The 22,918-nt window shown below is 34.0% G+C and overlaps 1 protein-coding gene across 2 annotated transcripts in view; it reads right to left on the bottom strand.

The window, feature by feature from the left end:
- STAG1 (stromal antigen 1) overlaps window positions 1-22,918 on the bottom strand; it is a 462,478-nt gene that overhangs the window by 37,816 nt on the left and 401,744 nt on the right. For both annotated transcript variants that reach the window (XM_037525931.2, XM_054700807.1), the window contains 2 exons: window positions 22,090-22,177; window positions 7,764-7,844 (listed from right to left, as the gene is read on the bottom strand). In XM_037525931.2, coding sequence (XP_037381828.2) covers window positions 7,764-7,844; window positions 22,090-22,177 — 169 coding nt within the window. The remainder of the gene's footprint in view (window positions 1-7,763; window positions 7,845-22,089; window positions 22,178-22,918) is intronic.

The following is a 22,918-nucleotide window of genomic DNA, read 5'->3' as shown; positions in this document are numbered from 1 at the left end:
CCACTATAGCATGAAAACAAGCCCAAACAATAAATGAATTTCCACTAAAGCTTTATTTACAAAGAAAAGGTGTTAGGACAGATGTGGCCCAGGGGCTGTTAGTTTGCCTAGTGTGTATTGCAAATTACAGTTTGCACAGTTACTAAATACGAGGCTAGTTAAATTATGTTTCAGTTCAACTAAGTCATTATTCATATTAAATATGATAAAAATAGAGGGAACAAAATTCTTTCACTTGGGACACATCAGTGAACAACAGACAAATAAGGGGCCTTGTTGGTGGTGTAGGTGTTAAATCTCAGCTCGATCACCTCGACCACCTGAGTTTGAGCCCCAGACAGGGGCTAACCCACATATGGTGCAGCAGACCTCTCCAGTCTCATCTGCTGCTCCCCTCCGCAGTGTATTTTGGTAGATCTGCCTATTCTGCTCCCCACTCTTTCTCTCTGGTGAATCCTCTCAACTCTTATATCCCTGGCCTACACCCCAGTTCTTCTATGCATAAATAAATCAATCTTAAAAAAAAGAGAGAGAAATAAAAACCTTATCAGTGTGATAGCATGAACCTTATTCAATACCTTTGAAAGTACTGACTGTTGGGAGGCATGTTTACATTTCCCATAGCCTTAAATAATAATTTAGTATCAATTCTTGGTTGGGAAGAAAGAGGAAGAGGAAGAGATTAGGAAAATTTAAACTAGGACGGTGACTTAATGCCATCAAACAACAGGTATATATCAATTTAATCTTCCCAACAATCCTATTCAGCAGAGAATATAATTCATTAGGAAATGTAAAGCTCAAAGATAAGTAACTTCCACATCTTGTCATAGGAGGTAAGAAATGGAGTTAAAATCTGAACTTGGGTTTGACTCCAATAACCATGCTCTGACACAAAAATTTGCTTGATATATACCCTGCTTATAAACCAGGAGTTTCACACACACACACACACACACACACACACACACACACACACACACACACACACATACACACACACACTCTTTACAAATAACCTAGCAATTACCGAATGACCACTGGGATAAACATCTTTTAAATAAAAAAATCTATTATAGGAAGGAAAATACATTACTATATCACTTAGGGGATATTATGCAGGAAAAGATATCTATTTCCTTTCTATTGAAAAGAAGAAATGGCCTGCTAGGAAAGTAAACTTTTATCAGTACTTTTGGTTGAGGAAATCTCCAATTTCTGCACAAGAAATTGGGCAGTGTTAAATTTTGTTTAAATATTTTCAAAGATGCTTTAGGCTTCTAATAAACTCAGAACACATTTTCACACTGTAATACACTGTTATTTAAACGAGATCTCAGACTTGGCTCAACTTATGTCATAAAGCATTATATATATTAAAGAAATGGGGTATCAGGCCTCCCTAGTGGCTCAGCGGGTTGAGTGCAGTGCTGTGAAGCTGTCTGCAGCCTCTGCAGTGCAGTTTTGATTCCCGGCCGGCCAGGGAGAATCCCACATGGCAGAGCAGACCTTTCCTGTCTCGCCTGCTGCTCCCCTCAGCAGTGCTTTCGGTCCGTCTGCCTGTTCTGCTCCCCACTCTGTCTCTGGTGAATCCTCTCACCCTCCCGCGACTCTGGCCTATACCTTAGATCTTGTATAAACAAAAATAAAATCTTAAAAAAAAAAAAAAAACCGTGTTTGGAAAAAAAAAAGAATTGGAGTACCTAAAAATTAGGTGCTTTAAAGACCATTGTATCTGTGTAAGTAAAAATGGTACTCAATTGGACAGGCTAGTGAAACTGAAGAAGCTTATAATACCCTTCAAAGCATAGGAGGGTATTCCTTAACAGAAACTGATCTCCAAAACTGGAGACCCAGGAATAGGATTGCACATACAGCATGACATTCACAATGGAATATGGCAACCATGGCTTGTTAAGTTCCTCTCTAAGCTGAACATACTGAACTGCTAGTTTCCAGAGTTAAATATGTTAGCTGGGTAAAGTTTTTGAGAAGTTCAGAATTTGTACAGTCATCCTCTTCTATATTTCAGATTAAAAGAAGACAAAACAAACATTCTGAGACCTGGACAAGAAGTAAATATGAAAGAAGACCTGTATTTGTTCTCTACTTTTCCTAGATCAGCCAATCAGGCACTTGAGATAGTATTTATAGGAACAAAACTATAAAAGAATGACTCTGAAGTCATGAAACAACGAAAACAAAAGATCTAAAACTAGACAATAGGTGAGGATAAAATTTTCAAGAAATAAAAGATGGGGTGAAAATTCAAGAAGAAAACACCAAAGTAAAGTGGTTAAAATGTGTTCCTAGATGGATACCTTATTTACCACTCTTAGTCCCATTCCCTTCCTTCCACAGCAGTGAACTCTATAGATGTAAGGGTGCTAATTGTATTATGCTATACAAATTTGGGGCAAGAACCTGAATGAGCTATTTCTTGTTCACTGCTACTCTAGAGGACTGGGAAGGGGCTGGAAAAAGGAGTATAGAATGCAGCTTGTGGAATTTTACACATTTCAGCCTCCTTCAAGTACATATCTAGTAATGTATGCTTGTATGAAGAACAGCAAGTTTAAAATTGTTTCCTCACAGTGTTGGGCCACCTTTAATTAATTCCTCCCTTCCCCAGCCAGTTTGGAGGCCAAAAAAAGGTGAAATTTGCAAAGGAGAACCTTCAGTCAAGAGGGTAACAGGAACAAATTTTGCAGGTGAACATCTTAATAATCATTTAACTTAAAGCTATCCAGGGATGTTAAATTCCTTTAACTTGAAGAATTAGGGGAAGAAGGGATTAGGAATAGGGGAGGGTTCAGAAGTTAGGGATATTTGCTCTAGGACCTCCTAACTCTTGTTTAGAATAAGAACAAGCAGTGGAAGGCAGAGAACAGTACAAATTTAAGTCTACTGAGAACAGGACAGCTCCTCCCAAGAGGAAAAAAAAAATAAGGATAATTTCCAGATCCCCCAGGCCAAAAAAGGCAATAGGGGGCATTATTGTAGCCCTAGCTCTTATTTACCTGCTCTTTAAATGTCTTTGTATATGTCCAGAAGGAGCTGAAGGAAGATGTTTTCTGCTAGAGAAGAGAAACTGAAGGCTGCTTCTACAGGACCAGCGCTAGGGGGCACCGGAGCAAAGTATACTGAGCATGACCTGTGAGACTGCCAAAGAGCTTCAACTCTGGAAATTAGGGGAACAGAGGAAATACCCATTGGTGAAACCCAGTACACTTCCATTTAAATAAAGATTTAATCCTGTTCTTGATATAATCTTCTCATATATTTTACTTTATAAAATAGTGTTCACTGTTGAGTTAAATTATGGCTTTAAAGTTCAACTATAACTACTGTTTATAATCTCCTGATGATAGTATTCATGACAATAGAGAAGAAAAATAAATTTTTGAAAGTACTTTCTAAAACCAATTTGGTATTAAGTATCAAGCATTACAATCTCTGATCGAGTAATTCCATTTCTAAGACTATAATACAAGATACAAAACAAATTTTTTTGTGTCAGAATGCTCATAGTATTCATCAGATTACTAAAAATATTTAAACAACCTAAATATCCAGAAGGAGAATGGCAAGATAAGTTATGGTATAGCTACAGGATGGACTACCATGCATAGATTAAAAAATAATACCCACAAACATTTCTAGTAACTGAAGAAAATGTCAACTGACAAGGAGATACAAAATTGTAAGTATATCATGATCTCAGTAAGATAAGAAAGTATGTTAAAAAATTATTAAAATAGAGAAAATATTTACAGTGGTTACCCTCATGTGGCAGAAGAAATTTTATATATTTTACGAACATGTAGTCAAGTAAGAGAGCCCAACTTCAGGAAAACCATTCTAGATTATACTTTACACTGAAAACTAATAAGGATAATTAAAAATGTAAGTGTTCTCTTAGGAGATTTAAATAAGTTTCTACAAATGTAATGATGAGTAGAGAAAAACATATAGCAGTCATTAGGCTAGCTCGTGAACTAGCATTAGCTAACTGAGCATATTCCATATTAATAATTATTCAACAACTAAAAACTTTCAGATTGTCTGTGAATGATCAACATTATAAATGTTAAATATATAGACCCCAAAATCTACTGCATTATACTTAAAATCCTCTTCATATTTTAAGTCCTTAATATTACAAACAGCGTCACTTAAAATCAGCTTAACTTTACATTTAAATGCCTTTTAGGATACAGAATATGAAACAAACTGCATGACATAACTTTTTGATACACCACTGATTAAGACACTGTCAACTTGGGTTTAGTGATGACTCAAACTATGTGCTCTTATAAAAAATTCTTTTAATAAAACCAACTAAAATGGAATTTTCTATAACTAGTTGTATTAAAAGTTTAATAATACAAGAATCTAAAGTGTGATAACAGAAAGGCCACTAGACAGAAATCCAAAGGACTTGTGCTCTAAGACATGATCTTAGGCAAGTATTAGGTTCCTTAGTCACAAAATGGGATTCTGATGACATGGACTTTGCATTATTATTTAAAGATTTAATTAAAGCATTTATATTTAAGGTGTTTACAAAATGTAAAATATTAACAAAGTAATAATGCAACAAGGTTCAATTTTTAGGCCTTATGTAAAATGAACAGGTTTCATCAAATCATTCCCAAAATCCCTTACAGCTCTTAATATTTATTAAAAAATAGAATAATGCTCTCACAGCTAAAAAGGTAACAAAATGTACTAAGCATTTTTCTATTATGCAATTCATGAATTCATTCATGCAATAACTGTTATAAGCAATAAGCCAAACCCTAAAATTAGGATAGAGACTAAAGATGCTTTTGTTATAGTGGTTTTTAAAAATTAATTTTTGTGAAAAAATTATCACTGTTAAATATCAGCAAAAACCACTCTTCAAACAGAATCAGAAGGTAAAAAGAGAAAAGCAAATTTCTCTTTTTATCCCTACTTCCCCAAATAATTTATTTCCCAGATGTAATCATTGTTAAGATTCTTTGTATCTATCTAGACATCTTCAATATAGCAGTTACTAACATTAGACTGCAGAATTTTAGAGCTAGGAAAGATTGGCCCAATACAACTTTCAATTTTATAAATAAGAAACCTGAGAGGATAAGCAATTTTTTAGTTGTTATTAATATCTAAGAAGTACATTTCAATTCATAAAATGCTTTGACGTAAATTGTTTTAAAATTATTTAAGTGAACTACCTCAAAGTTATTTACACAAGTTAATGATGTGGCTATAGTTAGAAAGTTGGCTTCTTAACATGTGGGTATTAATAATGTGGATTAGATGTGTACAAAGCTTATGTTTATGTATATTGCTCTTACATTTTCAAAGTTATCCTATATTATATAGGGGATTAGAAAGTTTGGCAATTCTGATTAAATTATATACAATAGTCATTAAAAAATTGTTTTAAAAGGTGGAAACTTAGCAACAAAAGATTTTTATCTTAAAGATAGTATACATATGTCCTAAAGATTCATGTTTATCAAAATTATCATTGAGAGAATCACTTCTAAATTACACAATGATTACTGAATACACTGTAGATTAAAAAAAAAATCACCAACTTCAAAGTGAGAAGTAATCTGAGAGATACCTAAGTAATGAGAACTTTACATCTGATATAAATGCAAGAAAATGACACGCAAACATCAACAGTAACAAAATTTTACTTCCAAAAATAGGGGAATCAACTGAATATTAAAAAGGCATTGCAGCCTAAAGGAATTGCAGCATTCTTTCTGGTATATAGAACATCAGTGTTGGCCACAAAATCTGCATTGCACTGTGGCAACGACAAGAAGAAAATCTACATTATGATTAAGGACAAAAATGAAACAATGTTTTATTAGGACATGTCAGACCAAATTAGAATTTGAAAAATAATTCTGTTGTAAAAGTATTTAAAAAATAGAAAATATTCAAAGAAGATCAAGAATAGAGATTCCCCAAATATGGAATATAGTTATAAAAGAAGAATTTAAATTAATGGAGGAAGTAACCACTAAATTTTAGGCAAGTATATATTCCAAATTTATAAAATGTAATTATCAACATATAATCAATACAAACTCTGACAAGCAAAATAATCTCTTGGAAGATAAAATTAAAAAATCAACAGATTAAAAAAATCAAAATGAAAGTAACTGCATGTAATATATAAAATCTTGCCACCAAATTTTAACTATATTCAATTTCTTTTTATCATATTATTTACCCAAAAGTAAAAATGTTATACATATAGTTTTAAAGTGGCTTGTTAGTAATAAAGACTAACTATGATTTTTGCTTTTCAAGGGCAAAACTGTCAATAAAATAGGAAAAAGAAAAAGAAAAAGAAAAACCAAAAAAACCCAGGCAGCTACACAAATATATTATCAACCTTTTAATTAAAAATAGACTAAGATCCCAACTACTTTCCAAAGGGAGAGAAATCCTCAAATTTCATCAGAAAAAAAATTTTTCTGAGAAAAGGATGCTCTATATCAACCTTTTGGTACTATATGGAAAAGTTTTATTAACTTTATTGATTGACTGGACACAGATTGTTTTGTTAAAATGAAGATATGTAAATATCACAGTATTTTTATTTCATTCTTAGTGTTTATACTTTTTACTGATATATTAAAGTCTCTTTCATTTTGTGAAACAATTGAAACATTTTATATTTGTGTTAGATAATTCCAATGTATAAAGTATTATAACTTTATCTTCGGAATTAGATATAAAGTATTATTTTTGTTCTGATTCTCTTCATGGCTTCCTATTTTTAGAGTGATTTCGCTTTCTACTATGAGCTCATTTTTCTTAAAACTTTCTGTGAAAAATTCACTGAGGCAAAATCCTTTTAGAAAAGATTTACATTTGATTCTGTTAATTACTTGTTAATCTTATATATCACTACTGCATATCACAAAATAAAAACCTCAACCTGAGGTATTTTTTTGTTTTTCAAATGCACCATTGAAGTAGTATGAATTTAGAATAGAAACCTTTATGAAAGCTAGCTCATGGTTATAAACTCAAGGAAGATCTCTTTTCCCCTTTAATAAATGACACATTTTCCTTATATTCCTCCATAAATGGCGTTGGTGTGGGTTTATTTCTAATTTACCATTATGCTGGAAGTAGCACTTATGGATTCCAACTGAACTAATGAGATGCGCTACTTATTAGAAATTTCACCTTGGAAAGGCCCTAGGGTTTGTCTAGTTTAAAAAAGATCCTCAAAGTTGACTCTTTTGGATCCTACTTTCACTTAGTCTCTGGTTTGTATTTTCCTTTTGTTTTACATGGTCATCGATGCATTAAAATTTTTTCAATGAACATTTTAAGCTGTTCTAAACAAGAACGTTGTTTAATTTGGGCCCACAAAGTGCCATAATATTACAATAAAAAGCTACATAGTATTTTCTTTCAATATTATTCTCTTTCTCCTAGGATGTCATCTGCAGAGTTTGGGATTTCTACTATAGTTACTTTTTTTTTTTCCTCAGTCTTCTCTTACAAGAATTTTAACTTTTTGTATATATATACAACTATGTGTCTTGCTTAGAGATTACCATCAAAAGTAGTAAAATATACTTACTCATAGGATAAAGCAAGCATTGGTAACAATACACTCTTACAAGTTTTACTTAAAACCGTAATTTTAACAATGAATTATTAAATAATGAGTTAAGAAAGGTTAATTTATTTTAGCAATAACCCTACTGCCTACAGAAACTCTTATTACTTACTTTGGAAGGAGAACCATCAGTAATTTTCACCAACTGCCAAAGAATCGAATAATGGGAACACTGCAGTGCCTGTACGACTATCTGTATCAAATAAAAATTCAAACAAATTAGACATAATTTACATTTGCACATTATTAAAAGGACAAATTTATCATAGTTTTAATCTTATCACAAGGTTTTAAGTTCAAACTTCGCAAAAAGATGTATTAAATATTGAGTTTAAAAAAAAGATAAAACAACACACACAGTCTACAATAAAGGTAGACTAGGGCCTCCCTGGTGGCGCAAGGGGTTAGGATATAACCTATGAAGCTAGCCACAGCCACTGCAGCACAAGTTCAATCCCTGGCCAGGGAGCAACCCACATGGCACAGCAGACCTCTTCTGTCTCGCCTGCTGCTCCCCTCAGCAGTGTATTTCAGTCAGTCTGTCTGTTATGTTCCCCACTCTGTCTCTGGTGAATCTTCTCACCCCCCCACACCTCTGGCCTGTACCCCAGTTCTTGTATGCATAAATAAATAAATCTTAAAAAAAAATACAGACTATATTCTGACAAATATGGCCCAAAATAACAATATGGTTAAACAAAATGGGACCATCAAGACTAATTTGCTTAGTTATATTTTTAAAAGGAGAATGAAAAACGTATTTAATCTAAATTTTATAACTAAAATATGTAAAATTGAACGAATTATCCAATTTTATAACTAAATTACATATTTTGTTTTAAAATAATTTAATGTGAAATACAACACTCATTTAGAAATGTATATAAACTTAATAAACTAATGAAAGAAAAATAACTTTATGTAGCTCTTACCCAGATAAAGAAAACCTTTTCTCCCTTCTATGAGTAACAGTTATTTTGATTTATTTTTGACTAAATCTACATCCTCAAGTACTGAGTTTAGTATGCCTAGTTATGAACACTAGAGATGGAATTGTGCAATATGTATTACTTTGAGCAGGATATCTTGCATTTAATATTTATGTTTGAGATTTATACATGGTATTGCATGAGCTGTAGTTTATTAATATTTAGTCCTGTGAAATATTTAGGCTATCCTTTTTTAAAAAATTCCTTTTGCTGTGGCTGAACTTTCATAATATTTCTACTTTTAGGCCATTATAAATAATGATCTTATAAACATTCTTACACATCTCTATGTATGCATTTCTCTATTGTGGAGCTGCTCTAATGTTTTAATTCTCAGAACCTCTTCACAATTTTAAATATTACTAAGGAGTTCACAGAGTTTTTGTTTATATGGGTTATATCTATCAATATTTCCATACTAAAAATGAAAAATATTAAAATGTTTATCAACTCTATAAAATATATAGTAAACTGATTATATCATAATATAATAATTTCTGAAAAAGAACTGAATTTTCTAAAATGAAAAAAAGTTGATGGGGAGCATGGTACTGTTTTACGTTTTTGTAAATCCTTTGTCTGGCTTAAGAGAAAACTGAAGTTTCTCATTTGCTGCTACTATTGTATTTTCTATTTTGATTGAAGAAAATCCAGTGTTACAGATTAGTTGGGGGGAGGGGGAAAGTGTATTTTAACAGCCTTTGTAGATAAATGTGGATATTCTTTGACATGACAGTATTTCAATGTACACTTGTGAGAGAATTAGAATGAAAAAAGTAAATTACACCTTCTTCATTTTATGACAATAATTTGTCCTCAGGGATCTGCCCTCAAAGTTCCCAGGGGGTCCCTGGACCACACTTTGAGAAACACTTCTCTAGATATAAGCTTGCTGGGTTACCTAGCATATGTATATTTAACTTTACAGTAGATAGTAGTCTTTTTTATTTTTGTATCTAGCTCTTTTTCACATTTCTAGTGGCTCCACATTTTCACTAACACTTGATATCATTAGATGTTCTAAATTTGGTGATTTCATTATGCATCACAGTATATCTCAATGTGGTATTAATTTACATTTCTCTAATTACCAAAGGAAATATGCACCTTTTCCATTTTTATTGACGGTATTTTTCAGAGAGATAAATAAAAAATTAAGGAAAATAAAACTATTAAAACAAAAGAATTTCATTTTGTATAGGTCTTTTACTATATTTTTGTTTTTATACATAGTATATATTTATTGCTATAATGCACATCTGATAGGATGATATTCCACTATTATAGGGTCTTTACTATCTTCCCAATTCAATAAAAGCCATATGGATGAATATATGTAAAGAATGCATCAAAAGAAAATTCAGTAAGAGGAATGTTGCAGAAAATAGCTGAGAGTTTCACTCAAAAAAGAATCATTTAAGCAAAGTATCTCCAATGTGCCTACTCAGTGCTGAAAATAACTCAGAATTAGAGGGATGAGTGGTGCTGCTTTTCATGAAACTAATGAGATGATGTCAGGGTTTTATTAAATATAATAATTTAGTGATTGACTGATGTCAGAATACCAGAAACAAGACTACTAAAACACTGTCACAAAGTTATGAATAGTAATGCTAAAGAAATCACCTTTCTATAGTTAGAAGTTGCTCAATATGATACGCCTACTTGTTCTGAGACACCTTTTGATACTGCTAATTTATAATATAAAGCACATTAGTAAAGTAGTGTGCATGGGAGGAAAGATTTAAAAAAAATTCTCTTCAAATTGAAACAACCTGAATTATTAAATTACTAGAGTGGCAATATACAATGTAATCAATGAAAAATTAAGATTTGAAAAAAAAGATAATGTTGAGGAACTGCTTGATTTGGGTTTATCATTTATCCTAGTCATCACAAATACCATTCATTTTCCTTTCCTATGCTTTTCTATTGACTATATACTAGGAATTACTCAAACTACATTGCAATGTTTTGCAGAAGAGGTAGTTATAAACGAAGAAAAATACTGGGTCACTCTAACACTTATTTCAAATACAATTTTCCCATTTTAAACTATTACATATATTGGTATTCATCAGAATTTTTCTTTAAAAGAGCTCCTATTCATTATTTTAGAATAAAAAGCTCACTCTCATTGACTGGGAACACTTTTGCTTTCTCACAGGTATAATTATATAACAATACAGTTGATTACGCTTCAAAAGAAAATTCAGAACTTTTCCTTCCAGGTTTTACATCAGTCATATTGATATTTTATCCTCTATAACATTAATGTTATCCTAACTTGCCCAGGAATCATTTATTCAGTAACTTCTTTTTGTGAAATGATGAAGGAGGAAGGACAAGTGATAAAAATTGGAAAAAGCCAATGGATTTTTTTCTAACCCACCACCACCAGTCCTTTTGCCTTTTCTTGACTAACACTGCTCTGACCCTGGAGAGGATCTTCACATGTTAGTTAAGTGTTAAGTACAATGACTTAACTCCAATTCCTCTGTTTTTTTGTTTCTAGGGGGAAACTTGTTTATAGGAGGTTACAACAATGTGTACAAAACACTTCTGGGAAAAAGTACTTAAGAAGCAGGAGTGTCCTTCTCTCCTATCTGCCAGCAGGTTACCAACATCTTGGGTACCTGAATGATGCAGTAACACAGCACTTCCTTTAATGCTATGGTGATGAGAAATACATTTCTATTGGTTAAGCCACTGAGACAATGAGATTAATCTATTAGAGTAGTATTATCTTAACATAAAAATTCTTTTTTTTTAGACAGATGAGTAGATTAGGGAGATGTGTTATATATATATACACATAATGGAATAACTACACGCAGCTATTTCTTGCCAGTTGAGACAACATGAATGTAACTGGAGGAGATTATACTAAGTGAAATAAATCAGAAGAGAGACAAATACCCAGATGGTGTCACTTATATGTGGAAGATAGAGAAACATACAAAACCTAGAAATCTGACTGTAGAATTGAGACTACCAAAGGAGAAAGAAGAACCAAGTGGAGAGGGGGTAACACGAGCTATATCAGAGAACTATGGTGCCTTAGTGGTGGGTGTGGTATGGCAACATATACCTGAAGGAGGTGATCTTATACCTTCTTAATCACATACAATGTTGAAAACCAATGTAACCTCAACTGAAAAAAAAATGAGGAAAAAATTTTAGACTTTCCCCTTAATAATAATTTTTATCCATTAAAGGATCTATGCTTTTATCTTTTTAAATTTTTTAAAATTTATCATTTTTTACATTTTTTTAGACAATATTTGCTTCCCCCCACCCCCCTCAGATTGAGTCCCCACAGAATTTCCTCCCACAAGGCACCCATGCACCATCACCACAGTCCCCTGTGCTCTTCCCTCCTCCCCTGTGCTCCTCCCTCCTCCTCCCCTGCAGTATGTTTCTGGTTTATAATGGTCTGTTTTTGCTTTGTTGTGTTTTGTACTGTTATTATTATTTTTTTTTTTACACTGATGTCTTATTTGGTTCCCCTATATTCCTGTTATAAGTGAAACCACACACTATTTTTCTTTTTCCTTCTAGCTTATTTCTCTGAGCATAATTCCTTCTAGTTCCATCCACATAGCTGCAAATGGCATGAATTTATCTTTTTTGATTGCTGAATAATATTCCATTGTGTATACATACCACATCTTCCTGATCCAGTCATCTATTTTTGGGCATCTGGGTTGTTTCCAGATTTTACCTATTGTAAATAGTGCTGCAATAAACATAAGTGTACAGGTGCTCTTTTGAATCACTGTTTTTGTGTCCTTTGGGTAGCTCCCTAGGAGTGGAATTGCCGGATCATATGGTAGCTCCATTTTTAGTAGATTGAGGAACCTCCAGACAGCTTTCCACAGTGGGTGGACCAGTTTGCACTCCCACCAGCAATGTAGGAGAGTTCCTTTTTCACTGCATCCTCGCCAACACTTGTTGTTGCTTGTTTTTTTGGATATGTGCCATTCTTACTGGTATAAGGTGGTATCTCAATGTGGTTTTGATTTGCATTTCCCTGATTATAAGGGATGTTGAATATTTTTTCATATGCCTGTTGGCCATTTGTGTTTCTTCTTTGGAGAAATGTTTTATGAGTTCTTCTGCCCATTTCCTGACTGGATTGTTTGTTTTTGTTGAGCCATGTGAGTTCTTTGCATATCTTTGTGATCAGTCCCTTATCAGTTGCATGAAGTGCAAAGATTTTTTCCCAATCAGTGGGGTGTCTCTCTGTTTTGGTTAATGTCTCTTTGGCTGTACAGAAGCTTTTCAGTTTGATGTAATCCCAGGTGTTTATCTTTGCCTTCACTCTCATTGCTTTGGTTGATGAGTCTTTAAAGATGTTTCTGAGATGTATGTCTTGTAGTGTTTTGCCTGTATTTTCTTCTATATATTTTATGGTTTCAGGTCTTATGTCCAGTTCTTTTATCCATTTTGAGTTCATTTTTGTGCATGGTGAGAGGCAGTGGTCTGGTTTCATTTTTTTGCATGTGGAGGTCCAATTTTCCCAGTACCATTTAATGAACAAACTGTCCATTGCAAAGATTAGTCCATTGTCAAAGATTAGTTGTTCATATAAGTGTGGCTTTATTTCTGGGCTCTCTATTCAGTTCCATTGGTCTGTGTGTCTGTTTTTGTTCCAATACCAAACTTTTAATTACTATGGCTTTGTAGTATAGCTTGAAGTTTGGAAGTGTGATACCTCCTTTCTCCTTTGTTTTCATCAGTAGGGCTTTGGCTATTCGTGGTTTTTTTTTTGTGGTTCCATATCAACTTCATCAATATTTGTTCTATTTCTTTGAAGAATGTCATTGGGATTTTTATTGGAATAGCATTGAATCTGTATATTGCTTTTGAGAGGACGGCCATTTTAATAATGTTGATTCTTCCAATCCATGAGCAGGGGATGTCTTTCCATTTCTTTGTGTCTTCTTCAATTTCTTTTAACAGTGTTTTATAATTTTCTTTGTATAGGTCTTTCACCTCTTTTGTTGGGTTTATTCCCAAGTAATTGATTTTTTTTGGTTTCAATTATAAAAGGGATGGTTTTCTTGATTTCTTCTTCTGATTGATTGTGTCTTGGAAGGCTACTCATTGTGTGTTGATTTTGTATCCTGCTATTTTACTGAACTGGTTGATTATTTTGAGTAGTTTTTCTGTGGAGTTTTTAGGGTTCTCTATGTATATTATCATATCTGCAAGTTGTGATAGTTTTACTTCTTCTTTCCCTATTTGTATTCCTTGTATGTCTTTCTCTTGTCTTATTGCCCTGGCTAGGACCTCCAGTATTATATTGAAGAGCAGTGGTGAGAGAGGACATCCTTGTCTTGTTTCTGATCTTAAGGGAAGGGCCTTCAGCTTTTTGCCACTGAGAATAAGGTTGGCAGTGAGTTTGTCGTATATGGCTTTTATCATGTTAAGGTATGTTCCTCCTATCCCGAGAATTTCAAGGGCCTTCATCATAACTGGATGTTGGACTTCTATGCTTTTATCTTTTTTAAAAAGATTTATTTATTTATTTATACAAGCACTGGGTATAGTCAGAAGCGCGGGAGGGTGAGAGAATTCACCAGAGCCAGAGCGGAGAGCACAACAGGCAGAATGAGGAAGTACACTGCTGAGGGGAGCAGCAGGTGGCAGGAGAGGGCTGCGCGCCATGTGGGACCCTCGCCCGGCGGCTAGGGATAGAACCAGCGTGGCAGAGGCTGCAGGCAGTTTAGCAACCCAGCACTCAACCAATGCGCCACCAGGGAGGCCCTCTATGCTTTTATCTTGACTAGCAGATTGAATGACTCAAAATCATTGAATGTGCAGCAAACGATATCACATACCTTTGAAGCTGAATGGTGTTATTAAGTAAATTAGGACTGAGGGATAAGGTCTAGAGTATTAAGTTTAGAAAATGTATTTTCATGGAAAATAAAATCTGACTACAGAATAGTAGCAAGGAAAATTATTATTATGTGTATAATACACATGTCTGTGTAGACACATGATCTATACATATAGGAAATGTTTAAAATTCCCAAAATCCATAGTGACTGTGTGATAAACTCTCTGCTCTTTCTTTCATTTATATGTTTGCAAGAGACTTTGAGGGGTAGAAGGATCAAATTATTTTGTGGACATGTACATGACGAAAGAGTGAACTGATACTAGTCTGTTTCTGATAGCCAATACTGATCACTATTTAGGCTAGGTTAATGAGTGACAATATCATCCTTTAAAAAGAGGCCAATTAATAATCAACATGGCTCACTAAAAAGGAAATGAGGTTGGCAAATAAACACATGACAATATTTCCAACATCATCAGCATTAAGGAACTGTACATTAAAAACATGATGACATACCATCACATACTGATTACAATGGATAAAGTATAAAATGCTGACAATATCAACTGCTGGTGAGGACATGAAATACCTGGAACATTCATATACTACTAACAAGAATACAGAATGGTACAAGCCATTCCAAAAATGGTTTGGAAGTTTCTAAAAAAGTTAGACATACTGTAAGATCCAGCAACTGAATTCCTGAGCACTTACTTTAGAGAAGTGCTAACTTATGTTTAAACAAAGGTCTATGTATATGTTCACAGCAGCTTTTGTTCTGATAGCCAAAAGTTGGAAACAATTCAAATATTTTTCAACAGGTAAATAGATGAATTGGTATATCCACACAATGGAGTAAAACTAAGCAGTAAAAATGAAGCAACTACTGACTCATATAGCAACTAACAGCTTGGGTTAATCTTACAGACATTATGCTCAGGAAAAGAAATTTATGAATTTTAATACACATACATTTATGTAGTCACTAGCACAATCAGGATACAGAAGAGCTTAATCATCTCCCAAATTTCTTATTATGACTATATCTTTATAGTCATGTGCTTGCTTCACACTCCTGAAACATGGACGTCTGTGCCCCTCCCCATAACTTTCCCTATACATGTCTTTGCTCTCAATGCTCATCTTTTTCATATCGTTTTATAATAAACCAGTAAATGAAGTTACTAGGTGATGAGCTAGAACAGAAATAAGAAATAAGGATCATGAGAAACTACTCAAAGTGTTGAAAATGTCTGTCTCCAGGGGGGTGGAATGGAGAAAAGAAGGGGGGACTGGATAGGATTGGAGAGGAAATATTCTTTTATGATATACATGTTTTTAATCTATTTCACTTATCTATGAAATTTTACTGACTAAAAAATTGAAACATAAAAATCAGAAGTACTCAGTTACCAGACATAGTAACAAAGTATTTGGCTACCTAAGTCAATGTTAATGGATATGACAAAAAAGCCCCTATAATCCAAAAAAAAAAAAATTCATTTTGTCAAAACAATTTTTTAATCTAAAATATAATATTTGAGAGTTTATTCCCTAAGAATTCATTGATTAGGGTAGGACCTTGGTCATGGAAAAAAAAGCAGTAAAAATGTGTAGAGACACTGGAAAAAAAATTTCAAAGTTGGTCTGAATATGCGTCAGCTTCATCCATTAAAATGAGAATGATACATATTCCACAGGGTTATCATGAGGCTTACACAAATGTAAAGACGTACACAGATGTAAAGACTTAAAAAAATACCTGGTTCTTTACAAGATAATGATTATTGATTGTTAAAGGATTTCATTAATTTTAATATTTTTAATAGGTTAAACATTTATCAGCATCGAGGATGACACTGGAACATGTTTTTGTACCAGAATTGATGGAGGTGCTAAAAATAAATAATTGAAAAGCACAAAGGAACAGATTTGAGAGGTGTTGACTATTGCTTAATCTGCAACAACCCAAGAACCAAAATAACAGTAGCACTCAATTTTAACCAGTTGAGTGGAATAAAATTCTATTCTATTAATATTCTAGTCCTGAGGCGCTGTTCACAAGCGGGGCCACCCCAGCTGCCTTGGTACCATGCTGTATGCCAGGATCTCTTCTGGGAAAGGCCCAGCTACTGTACCCCCCACCTGTTAAACACCCAGGATAGTGGGAAAGGGAGACCCAAGCCCAACAGAAGCTCCATACACATCAGAGCAAACAACCCAAAAGCAAACAATGGGGAGAAAGAAAACACAAATGGTCAAGCAAGTCCTCAAGGAAACAATACAAACAATTCAACCAATACAGAGAAAACTCAGAAAAAAGAGAGGTTTACAAGAAAACTCAGAAAAGGAGAAACACAATCATTGAACAGAAGATTGAGATTTAAACTTTAAGAAAACAATGGAATTGCAGGATGGAAAAAGATCAATGGAGGAGGTGAAAAATTCTGAAAAAAAGCCATGGAAATAGAATAGACCAAATGGAAGAATGAACTAAGTCATCTCAAAGATGAAGATATGAAAAGAATCAAGATAGAAAAAGAGAGATACAAAGGAAAAAGAATGAAGAAACACTTTGAGAACTATCTGATATCACAACGAAAGGAAATGTAAGAATCACAGTAATTCCTAGGAGAAGAGGAAGGGAACTGAAAAACTGTGTAAGGAAATAATTGAGAAAACTCCCCAAACTTGATGGAAATGAAGATAGAAATACAGGATGCTAAAAGGGCATCTAAAGCAAGACACATAATAGTAAGGCTTCCAAGAGTCCAAGACAAAGAAAAAATAAGACAAGAGGGAGGAACAGATAAACTATCAAGTAATACCAAATTAAGCTAACATTGGACTTCCATGAAGAAACACTGTGGTCAAGAAGAGTGGAATGATATTCAAAATACTCCAAGACAAAAAATGCCAGCCAAGAATATCCTGGAAAACTCTCTTTCTTATATGAGGGAGAAATAAGGACCTTTTCAAACAAACAAAATCTTGGGAATTTGCAACCATTAACCACCCTCTCCAAGAAATATCAAAAGGAGATTTAGGTTTAAAAGCAAAGAGAGGAATCAATATAAAGAACTGAGCAAAGAATTAAATAGAACCACAAAACTATGAACTAATGGCACTAAACAGAATTCAGTATATCAATAATCACTAAACATAAATAGACTGAACTCACCAATAAAGACAAACAGTACCTTGTTAGATTAGGAAACAGAATTCAACCTTCTGCTGTCTCCAGGAAACAAACCTAAGTTCCAAAGATAAACATAAAGTGAAAGTAAAGAGTTGGAAACAATTCTACAACAAATGGCACCCAAAGGAAGGCAGGGACAGCCATAAGTCCACAAAAATGAGGTACAGCTAAAAAAGGCAGTAAGAGACAGGGGTTGACATTATATAGTGATAAAGAGGACAATACATCAGAAAGACTTAACATTCATCAATGTATACTCACCAAAGCAGCACCAAAATACATTAATTACTATCGAATCTGAAAACAGACATTGGAAAAAAATACATATGTGGTAGATCTCAATGCCCCAATCTCACCAATGGACAGATCAATGAGACAGAAAATAAACAAGGACACAATTGCCCTAAACAAAGATTGAGATCATATGGACCTAACAGACACTTTTAAAGGGCCCTGCACTTCCCTCCCAAAGAAAAATAATACACTTTTTTCTCTAGTGCACATGGAAGTCTCCAGGATCCACCACACACTGAGTCACAAGACAAATAACAACAAGCACAAGAACACTGAAATCATACCAAGTATTTTATCTGACCATAAAGGTATCATCAAACTAGAAATCAAGCACATAAAGAAAGCAAGAAACGCCTCCAATATGTGGAGACTGCACAACACACTACTGAAAGACCACTGGGATAATGAGGAAATAAAAGAAAAAAAAAGTACCTTGGACAAGTGATGAGGACACAACCTTTCAGAATGTATGGGACACAGCAAAAGCAGTACTGAGGGAAGTATATAGCAACAAGGTCTGCATCAAGAAAGAACCCAAAGAAACAACCTAATCTTTCATCTTAAGGAGCCAGAAAAAGAACAAAAAATCCCCAAAGACAGTAGAAGGAAAGAAGTAATAAAAATTAAAGCAGAAATAAATGAAATAGAAGTAAAAAAGATGGTCTAAAGATCAGTGAAAACAAAAGCTGGTTCTTTGAAAAAATAAACAAACCTTTAGATAGGATCACATAGAAAAAGGTAGAAAACTCAAATAAATAGGGTCAAAAATGAAAGAGGAAGTATTACAACACAGCATTTATACACATTTATACACAAACAAGTTCAATGATATAGATGAGATGAAAAATTCTTTGAATTATACAATCACCCAAGGATGAATAAGGAAGAAATAGAAAACCAGAACAAACCAGTTGCATGTAAGGAAATTGCAATGGTAATCAAAACTCATTCAAAAAACAAACGCCCAGGACCAGATGGTTTCATTAACAAGTTCTACCAAATGTTCAAAGATGAACTAATACCTATCCTGTTCAAACTCTTTCAAAAAACTAAGAAGGAATACTTCCAAATACATATTATGAGGCCAATATCACACTAATACCAAAACCAAAGACAACACAAAAAAAGATAACTACAGGGCCTCCCCGGTGGCGCAGCGGTTGAGCGCTGGGTTGCGAAGCTGCCCTCAGCCTCTGCAGTGCCGGTTCGATCCCCGGCTGCTCCCCGGCCACCGGAGGAGGGTCCCACATGGCGCGCGGACCTCTCCTGCCGCCCGCTGCTCCCCTCAGCAGTGTACTTCGGTTCTTCTGCCTGCTCTGCTCCCTGTTCTGGCTCTGGTGAATTCTCTCACCCTCCCGCGCTTCTGACTGTACCCAGTGCATGTGTAAACAGAACAAACAAACAAACAAATAAATAAATAAACATGCCTCTATAAAAAAAAAAAAAAAGCTACCATTTAAAAAAAAAAAAAAAAAAGATAACTACAGGCCAATATCTCTAATGAATAAAGATGCTAAAATCTCAATAAAATCTTAGCAAACCCAATCCAACAATAATTCAAAAGGATTATACACTATGATCGAGTGGGATTTATTCCAGGGATACAGGGTGATTCAATATGCAAGTCAGTCAACTTAATTCACTACATCAACAAAAAGAAAGATAAGCACCATATGATTATATCAATAGATGCCAAGAAAGCATTTAATTAAAAGTTAGACATCTGTGTGGGGGGGTAAAAACCCAATTTGGGATAAAAAGGACATATCTCAACATAATAAAAGCCAAATAGGGCTTTATATTTGAAAGTTATAATAGTAAAACAGTACCAGCATGAGGAAAGATGGATCACTGAAAGGGTGGGGGGAAGGAGGGAAAAATTCATTTAATACTGAAGAACTGAGTTGAACCAGTTACTACAGAAAATAGTCAAGGATATGGATAATACAGTTCCCCAAAATAGCTAGCAAATTTTAAGATCATTTCAAAAATGCTAAACATAACTGAGGGTTAACAATAGTGAGCAATTTGGCAGTTCTTTGATATCCTTATTATAAAATAATTTTTCTCTCATGATTCTAACTGAAATATAGAGTTGAAATTTAAAAAAGTGAGTTGGCATGATCCAAAGGGAATTGCTTGATTTGGTTTTTGGAATTCTAATACTGGGTATATAAAGAGATGTTTCAAAGAGCTGCTAAATAATTTTTAATTTGCTAAAATGACATTACAACCTAATAGTGATGCATTCAAACTTCACAAACATGATTGAAATTTAAGAATATGAGCCCAAGAATTTAATGAAGTCACAGTAAATGTCACATAAATATGTTCCCTTATTCAAAGAAATTAAAATAAGGTAAATAACACACATGCAGTGAAAATAACAGAAACCAAAAGACTGTGTCTGAAAAAAAATAACAAAAAAATAACGTAAAAAATACAAGTCCATTATAAGAAAATATGGTGTAGTGAATTAAAAAAGTAAATTCAGGGCCTCCCCGGTGGCGCAGCGGTTGAGCGCTGGGTTGCGAAGCTGCCCACGGCCTCTGAGGCGCCGGTTCGATCCCCGGCTGCTCCCCGGCCACCGGAGGAGGATCCCACATGGTGCGCAGACCTCTCCTGCCGCCCGCTGCTCCCCTCAGCAGTGTACTTCAGTCCTTCTGCCTGCTCTGCTCCCCACTCTGGCTCTGGTGAATTCTCTCACCCTCCCACGCTTCTGACTGTACCCAGTGCATGTATAAACAAAAACAAACAAACAAACAAATAAAATAAATAAATAAATAAAACATGCCTCTATAAAAAAAAAAAAAAAAAAAAGTAAATTCAGACACTTATAACCCTCAGATGAGATGTGTTAGAGGAAAACAAGGAAACCAAGAAGGGAAATATTTTAGTTCTATCACTCCCTTTCAACTTTGAAGCATACCTCAAAGATATCAGTGAATTTTACCTAGGTTATTGAAAAGATTAGAATGAAGGAAGGATGGAAGCTGAGAGTCAACAATCAATGAAGAAAAACAACAGGGTCAATATTTAGCCTCTTTTCACAAACTATACTAAGACCACCTAACATAATCAGTGACATTTGTTATTAAGAGAGGAAGTTACATCAAGTGGGGATCAAAAACACACTGTCAGGCATCTTAGAAGAATTAATCATAAACAAATATAAAGCACTTTTCTATGATTAACTTTTAACATGAAATTATAATTTTTGTATTGCTGAAATTCTTACTGCTTTAGTGTAATGAATTATCCTATAAGCATTTCATATTACCAAATGGTAATATGAATATTAGTGAGATTATCCTTGAATACCCAACTATGCATGACGACAGGGCTGTTATTTTAGTCTACATGAGTGCCTGATGTGTACAAAATAACTTTTCATTTCTTAACAACAGATGATTGCAGTTTATAGAATGAAGTTGAATATTAAGGAACTATACTAAGTGCTCTTCTAGGCTAGAGAAAGTTGGTTGAATTCTTGCCCAGTTCACTCCAATTTACAGGTGAGTGCAGAATTCTAAGATCTGCTAAAGGCCCTCAAGCTTATTTAATTATGGTTCTGCAAAAATTAAGTCATACCTAAAGTTTATTATTATTATAGCTAGAACAGTGCCTGGAATACAGCCATGATCAGAAATTTTCATTACATTCCACCAATCAAATTTTGAAATTGCTACTATTATAACTAATGGTATTTCCCTAAAGGAGTAATAATGTTTACCTTATATTAAAAATTTTAGATAGATTATAGTCATACTACTCTATTATTTTCTGTTCCAATCTGAAGACAAAATACACCTCTCAATAAAATCTAATCACGATGGGGCCTCCCCGGGTGGCACAGCGGTTGAGCGCTGGGCTGTGAGGCTGCCCGCAGCCTCTGCAGCGCCGGTTCATTCCCAGGCTGCTGGCGAGGTTCCCACCAAAAAAAAAAAAAACCACAATCTAATCACCATGACAGTAATTCTCAAAGGAGTCAACTGCATTAAAATATTATCAACTACATTCTATGAAAGGTTTTTGATAATCTTACGTGATCTCAGAAAAGTGTAGCTTTCAAAAATGACATAGAAGGTATATCAACAAAACCTACCTGTTCTGGCATAGCTCCATGTTCAATTCCAGTCTTCAATAATCTATAGCAATTACCAAACAGATCCCATTTTGTGAGATCATGAGCACTAAAAAAAAGTCCAAAAATACATTAATTTTATTTAACTTATTAAAAAAATTATTTAACTTCTTAAATAAAATCATTAAAGTACATTTAACTTAAATTTGTGTTCAGTTTCAGTGTGTGGAAAAATAACTTAATTTTCTTGAAAACTTGAAAAAAGAAACATAGAGGAAATGTTTTAAGTGCTCCAATTTAGAAATAAGGAAGGAGGGAGAAAGGGAAGGGGCAAAGTAAAAGATATAAAGGAAAGGAAGCATGACAGAGTATGCAATCATTAAAAGAATCCAGAAATCATTAAGAGATGAGCAATAGTGTTCAAGTGAAGGCTACTGCCACATGGTTAACCCAAGCTCATATTCCATAAGTGGTGTAATTGTTCTACTGATTCATTTTCAAATTAAATCCATTATAAAATATCCTAGTAAGTCAACTCCCCCCCCACTACATTTTAAAAAATAATATTTAAACAAAATCCATTCACAATTTCAAAGTGTAAATACATGTCTACTCTGTATTCACAAGATGGAGATAGACAAAATCAGAAAACAGAAAAATGGTAAACCTCAAAACTTTAGTTATTTACATGGGCTGAGGACTTCTGAATGAGAAAATACTGACATTTATTTATTATTTGCAATTAATTTCAAGGCTGGTATTTTAAATTATCATGAGTTTACTACTGAAAACTAGATCACTGGCAATCAACTTTTATTTTCAAATCAAAGTGCTTTTTGAAATTGTTTTG

The sequence above is a fragment of the Talpa occidentalis genome, unplaced genomic scaffold (genome assembly GCF_014898055.3).
Source record: "Talpa occidentalis isolate TD23 unplaced genomic scaffold, MPIMG_talOcc4v2.1 talOcc4.4, whole genome shotgun sequence".
Taxonomy (NCBI): Eukaryota; Metazoa; Chordata; class Mammalia; order Eulipotyphla; family Talpidae; genus Talpa; species Talpa occidentalis.
This window is presented reverse-complemented; position numbering and strand designations above follow the sequence as displayed.